We start from the raw sequence: 7,219 nt of genomic DNA on the forward strand, positions 1-7,219 counted from the left end.
TGGGCTATATTTACTAAAAGACCCCTTATATTATCTACTAAGTGCTTGATATGAACTGATTGATGCCCTCTAATGCCTTGAACTAATAAGAGAAAGGTGGCGGCGGACCTCTGATTCTTGTGGCGCTGCTTTCAAGGGCCTCAACGTGACCTTTCTGGGCGATATTAACTAAGAGACGCCTTATATTACCCGCTAATTGCTTGATATGAACGGATTAATGCCCTCTAATGCCTTGAACTAATAGGAGAAAAGTATAATCAAGGGTAGAATGGTCCATGACAAAGAGGAGACGATGGAAAAAATATCTGAGACCATCGAGACTGCAAAGAGTTCTTATATACACTCGATCTAGGCTGTTGAGAATAAAACTGACCTAGTTTTTAGTAATCCTGCAGTTGGCGGTGTACGATGAACTGCATTTTGAAGTGCGACCCAACTGTGAGATAGGTAATTTATAAGAATCATGACAAGTTAGAATAAGAATGGGGAATATAGGCTACACAGTGAGAGACAAAGTTTAATACCATGCAATTATATATTATCACTGTCAAAGATACGGCCATCTTCAGGCCAACTGTACTGCCAAGAGCAATGGAGAGGCCCCACAATGTTAAAAATGTGCAGATCATAAGTCGAGGGATTACACGTACCATGGCTGAAAAGAAATGCATAACTTGTGTGAGGTACAAGAAGCCAGGAATCAATCACTCAGTGAATGACCAGTGTTGTGTAGTATTTCAGAATGAGATTGAAAGAATTCGTAAGAGAACCGATCATGGCTACTATAATTATTCCTCATATTGTCCAGTAATCGATATGCTCCAGTGATTATCGAGTATAGTTACCTAACAGTGAGCTCACCTATTGTTTTCACATGGTAGAGAAGAACAGACTCGCAAGATCCGGCTCAGGGGTTTCGAATGCACGGCTCAGATAGCAACACCAAACAGCTGCTAGTGACTTTGTGTGGTAGAGGAGTTAGTTAGTAGTCCTCTGGTAGTAAGGTTAGTATGGTAGTTAGTATGGTAGCAAGCATGGTGGCATGGTTCGCATGGTAGTCGGTATGGGAGAGAAGAACAGACTCGCAAGATCCGAGCAATGTTTCGAATCCAAGGTTCGTATGACGTCATCAAACAGCTGCCGGGTTAGTGTGTTGTTGTATGCACGTGTTGGTGGTCATGGTGAAAGCCTCGCCGCCCTCTAAATACTACCTGACGCGCCATGACCGTGAGTATCTTCCTCATAGTCCACGCAAGTCACTTCCTCCAATATCTCAACGGTAGCAATGCCTCCAATAACATGTTGTGTACGTGAGGCATCATGTTAGGGTCAGCCTCCCATTTCCTTCTCGCAGCGATGTAAACAAACTTATTTCTGGCTGTGTGTGGTAATGACAGGTGTGTGTTGATGACAGGTGTGTGGTAATGACAGGTGTGTGTTGATGACAGGTGTGTGGTTATGGCAGGTGTGTGTTGATGACAGGTGTGTGGTAATGACAGGTGTGTGCTGATGACAGGTGTGTGTTGATGACAGGTGTGTGGTAGTGACAGGTGTGTGGTAATGACAGGTGTGTGGAAGCTGGTGAGTAGCTCCAGTCTTCGCCATGTTACCAGACTAACGAAAATAATGTAGAGCTGATAATTTAAGAGTTGTAAGGGCATCATGAGGAGCTATTCATTTACTTTAGTCCTCGTATTGAAGCATTTGTTGTTGTTGCTAGGAAGAAAACGAAATATTTTAACGCTAACTTATTTAAGTTTTACACACGTGTAGCATGAATGGACCTCCGACTATATGACTTGCTGAGTAGCTACTATATAGGTAATTCAACACAGACAAGCACTGTAAGAATGGCGTTGTAAGTAATCAATCTACCCTAACACTAATTACACTTAAGTGGGCGCTACTCATGTTAAGAGAAGCATAGACCTAAAATGAGGAGGAGGAAGAAAAGAAAGATGAGTAGGAGAAGGAAAGTGGAGAAGGGAAAAATGTAACCCCTACCCCCGAAGATATGCTTTATATAGAACTTATAATGCTCAGACCTTAATGATAATGTGTCTTTTCAGGGAGGACTGGTGTCAGGCCGTATTCGGGTCCATACTGCCCCCGGATATATGTAAGTAGCTGCAACAAACGTTCGCATATGTGAATAAACTTACTAGCAAGACAAGAATGAGCATATATACGTACGATTGGGTAATGTAGTAGCTTTTTGGCCCTAACGACTGCCCGGTTCCTCTTCAGATCGATGCCTGGCGAAGGAAGGACACCCGCCACAGGAAAAGGGACGCCGAGGAGAGGAAGTTCGATGCTCTCCTCCTCGGGCGAAGTGAAGGTTTGTGTGCCGTTGAAAAGAACACCCAACTTGATATCCTTGCCCACTTGATATCCTTGCCCACTTGATATCCTTACCCACTTGATATCCTTGCCCACTTGATATCCTTGCCCACTTGATGTCCTTGCCCACTTGATGTTCTTGCCCACTTGGAATCCTTGCCCACTTGATATTCTTGTCCACTTGATATCCTTGTCCACTTGATATCCTTGTCCACTTGATATCCTTTCTCATTTGATATCCTTTCTAACTTTTCGTGTATACCAAAGACACTAACACCACTTGCCGCGTCGACAAAATATTACGTATACATTTAAACCAAAGAACAACAAGGATGCTTACAGTTTCATGGGTTTAAAATCAATATTATGAGTGGGTGATCAGAGAGTATCTTAAAAGAAGCGCCTTAAGCCATTTTCCTAGATAAGATAAATTTGGTTGAGATTTAGGACATGATATTTGTCAAGGAATATGATTAATGATCTTCGGTGGTTACTTGAAACTTTTGAATTGATGTTTGAAATTTTCTCTCTTCCCTATGTTTCAATCTATGTTTAAGCTATCTCTCTTCTAAGCTATCTCTCTTTCCCGCAGATTCTGAGCCTCAGGAGAAGAAGCGATCAAGCAGCAATACAAAGAGTTGGATAAGGAGACTTTCAAGGGAACAAGAAGAGGCTAGGAGACACATGAGTTCCCGCTCCATACTCAGAGAATCCTCCCGGTCGTCTCTGCAGCTAACTCCTCCAAGAGACGAGTCCATCAGCTTCTCTCTCGTTCCTTTGAGGCAGACTCCAGCACGGGCATCACACACACACTTACTTTCCAGCAGGTCTGCTTTTCCTCTTCCTCCCACGGATAGCTTACCCTCTTTCCTTAGTAAGTCCCCTTCCCCTCCACCACGCACGCCCATTCTCTCAACGCTTTCCTCCTCCTCTGACTTACGAGGTTCATCAGCTCCAAGGTTGCCATCGTACTCATCCCTGGGGCATCCTTCTTCAAGATATAAGGTTTTGTTAGAGTCTCCTTTTTATTCACCGTACAGGCTCCCCATCTCCTCACCTGATCAACCCTTAATAAGATACCGCCCTCTCAGCCCTGCCAGTTACCCCAAAACATCTTCCCCTCGCCTTCCCTGCTATCGTAAACCATCTGCCTTTCGCCCAACCAGCTACCCCAAAACATCTTCCCCTCGTCTTCCCAGCTATCGTAAACCATCTGCCTCTCTCCCAACCAGCTACCCCAAAACATCTTCCCCTCGTCTTCCCAGCTATCGTAAACCATCTGGCTCTCTCCTTCCCACTGCCTCTAGACGACCCTCTCTCTCTCGCCCTTCTACCGCTCCTAAACCATCTACTTCTCGCCCTCCCACCAGTCCTAAACTACCTGAATCTCGCCCTCCTGTCACCTCTAACCCACGCTCTGTCTCTCGTCCTTCCACCGTCCCCAAGCCATCCTCTACCTTTCATCTAGAATCATCATCTTCCTCTAGCTCTGAAGACAGTATTTTCACCTCCAGACTGCTTTCCTCCTTCCTCCGTTCCTCCATACCTTCCGATCAAGCAGCCAGAGAGCATTCCTCTTTCCTTCGTTCCTCCATACCTTCTCATCAAGCAGTTTCTTCCCCTGAGGACCTGCATGTTAGTAAGTCTTCAAGAAGGAGCGCGCATCACCACACCAGCCCAGATGTCTCCTTGCCTCTGGTGCCTCTATCGCCTCTTCGACCGCGCCGCTCTCACTCCCCCGCCAGTTCTCTCAGAAGGGTGAGGGTGAGGGTCGAAGTTCACCACATTAGATCTTCGCAAGCTAGAAAGTCTCCAGAACGCAACACTCGCCAACAGAGCAACCCAGAAGTCTACTTGCCCCTGGTGCCTCTAACACCTCCGCGGCCCCGCTCTCTCCCTTCCCGGTCAGTTCCGTCAAAATGTTAGTAGTGAGGGCGAAGTCCACCACGTTAGAGACTGAGAGAAAACAAACATGATGCTGTAGGTTGGACACATGGTATGAAACATTATATATACTGAAGTTTATATAATTAGTGATGCGGTTCATGCAGTTTTATTTTGCTATTACTGCAGTTCTTCTTTGTGTTTGGCTGAGCTGTTGTTTTATCATTAATATCATTTGAGATTTGAGCTGCTGTGCGTGAAATGTGTTCACTATTACTTGATCTATCACAGATGAAAGATATTTCATGTAATACGCCTGCGGAATATGTTTGTACGAAGTGATGATTGTATGTCGGTTTAATTAATTGTTTACATAACTATAGTGAAGGTCCAACTTAGCACATTTAATAATCATGTGCCAGGGAAAGAGCAATCTCAGGTCTGGATTTGATACTGAAAACTTGTTATATAAGAATAAAATTTACCTGTGCAGTATAGGAGTTCATTGCACCTGAATCTTGAAAGGAAGGGAAATATGGCCATAAGTACTGAATGAGACAAAAGAAACGTGATTAAAGCCCAAACCTGACATGACTGAAAGAAGAAAGCCTGGAGAGTCAAAGGCGATAGAACACTCGACTACCAGATGGAGCGAAGGGAAAAGGGAAGGAGCAAATACCATAAGGAGGAAAGGGAGACGGAGAAAGGGAAACAAAGGAGGGGAATAAGGAGAGAGAGGAACACGGGAAGGCCATCCATACAAGACCAAACAACTAAACCTCCAAGCAAAATGACCTCAACAAAAAAAGGGGAGATGGAAAACGGATGGATTACAGGGGAGCCTAAACACTTAAATATGACTCCCATACATGCGGGTAACGACGAACCACAAGCAGGTCGAAGGAAGTCTTGAGATGGTGCGCTGCTTAAATTATACGACGGTGCATACTCCTCCTTGACGATTGGTGTGCGTAGGCTTCCAGTGGAGTGCCTTGGGCGTGGCGGAAGGCGAAGGGGGCGGGGGCAAGCCGAGTAGGGGCAGATATAATACCACAATTTGCTTCCTGGAGATGGCCGCGGCTGACAAGGGAGGCTTTTACAAACTCGCTGATGGAGGTGACAGCGGTGTGGATATGTTAGCGTCTCCACTGTGAATTCCTTGGTTATATTTACCTCACCTTGAGCCGCTGGATATGCGAAAACACTGGGATTTATCGGGAGAATGGTTTAAGTTATGGGTGTTTTGTATTCTTCTCCCTCTTGGTCTTGTCTTCTCGGCTTCCCTCGCACTCTGTATTCTGTACGTCGTGTCTGCGCCTTGTAGCAAGCTGGTGTCCGCGAGAGAATTGTTTAGAGAATGAGTACAAGTTTTCACTGGCTGCTTTTCTTTCTGTCAAGTGTCCTGGGCGTCCGCTGTTGCCTCTGCCGGTTTTCTGCACAACAACGAAGTCGGGTTGAAGGGAAGCTTGCGGACTGGCTGGAAGTTTAAGATATTCCAGGTGATTATTGTGGTTTCTGTATTTTCTCAGTGGTCTCTTTACTTCCCATGTGCCTTCCGGTGCCTCCTGATGTGGTTCTGTGAGTCTCAATTTCAAGTCCGGTGTCTAGTTTGAAGAGCCTCGCGGCCGGCCGGCGTGGGTGTAATTTTAGACTCCCAGACACATAAATCTAATTAAGTCACTGTCAAAGGTGAGTCGGGAGAATACAATTACTTCATCAACTACTGTAGGAGTAAAGTGATCTCTATTGCATCTGTTTCCCGGCAACGGTCCCCTGAGCCAACTCGACCTAGATTTCATTTGGATTTCCATTATTCCACAAACTGCCCCTGTTATGGCCGAGGATCTGTCTGAGATGCCTGGGATTACACTACTATCTGGGTCCTGCTGCCCGCCTTGCTCGGCCGCCTACCGACAACACTGAACAAGATCTCTCTTCTTGCTAACCTCGCACTCTCTTTACCTTTCTCTATCCAGATCGGGTGTACTAAGTGATATTGCCTTTCAATAGTGCATAAAAAGAGTTAAAAAGCCTTGCAGATCATCAGAAAAACTGATCTTAAGGTGGAGAGCGCAGCAGACAAAGCATACAACATAAATAAACATTACTAATAGGCATTATAGGAAAAGGGGAAGTATTGTAGGTGAAGTTATTTGGCCAGGGCGAGGAGAGTTAGATCGAGGCTTATGAGAGCAAGGAGGGGCCGGACTAACAGGTAAGACAATGAGAGGGAGAACTAAGGGATACTGACTGGGGTTTAGAAGCACTGACGATAGAGAGAGAGCATGTAAAGCGAGGGAAGGGTTGAAGAGGATGAGAGGATGCTGGCGATACTAATGACTAGGAGGAGATGCTGAAGATGCGTGGGAGGCTTATAGGAGAGGACGTAGCGGTGAAATGTGCCACTGAGGGTAGAGGGAAAGGGGTGGAAGAGGCTGCGAGGATACTGGTGTTACTAATGACTAAGAGGAGATGGTAAAGATACGTGGGAGGCTTATATGAGAGGCGGTGGGTGTGAAAGGACCAACTGGGGGAGAGGGGAAGGATGGCAGGTGGCTTTCGGAGGGGTAGAGGCTGGTGGCAGGTGGTCTTGAAAAGCTGGGCGGAAGGGAGGGAGGGAAGGGCAGTCACCTGGTGGTCCTCATGAGCTAACTTGGCCCCATTAAGGCTTGGAATGTATTGCTTCTCATGATGAATGCTCTGGACCGTGGAGGCGCCTGGCGGTTGTGTTGTGAGTGTTTTAACTAATGGTGTGTGTGTGTGTGTGTGTGTGTGTGTGTGTGTGTGTTAGTAGTGGTAGTAGGTAGTATTAGAATTAGTGGTAGTAGTAGTAGTAGTAGTAGTAGTAGTAGTAGTAGTAGTAGTAGTGAGATATCAATAACAATAATAAACAAGAGCAACAACAGCAGAAATAATAGAATAAATGGTAGTAGTAGTAGTAGTAGTAGTAGTAGTAGTAGTAGTAGTAGTAGTAGTAGTAGTAGAATACCAATAA

The 7,219-nt window shown here is 45.5% G+C and overlaps 1 protein-coding gene across 1 annotated transcript; it reads left to right on the forward strand.

Annotated features, from left to right (window-relative positions):
- Nucleotides 1–1,124: 1,124 nt before the first annotated feature.
- On the forward strand, nt 1,125–4,710 carry LOC126997763 (anti-sigma-I factor RsgI2-like). Its single transcript, XM_050859001.1, has 4 exons — nt 1,125–1,227; nt 2,070–2,119; nt 2,248–2,338; nt 2,933–4,710. Exons 1-4 carry the CDS (start codon nt 1,161–1,163, stop codon nt 4,264–4,266), a joined length of 1,542 nt encoding a protein of 513 aa, XP_050714958.1. The 5' UTR covers nt 1,125–1,160; the 3' UTR covers nt 4,267–4,710.
- Nucleotides 4,711–7,219: the final 2,509 nt, after the last annotated feature.

Source organism: Eriocheir sinensis, chromosome 12 (assembly GCF_024679095.1).
Source record: "Eriocheir sinensis breed Jianghai 21 chromosome 12, ASM2467909v1, whole genome shotgun sequence".
Taxonomy (NCBI): Eukaryota; Metazoa; Arthropoda; class Malacostraca; order Decapoda; family Varunidae; genus Eriocheir; species Eriocheir sinensis.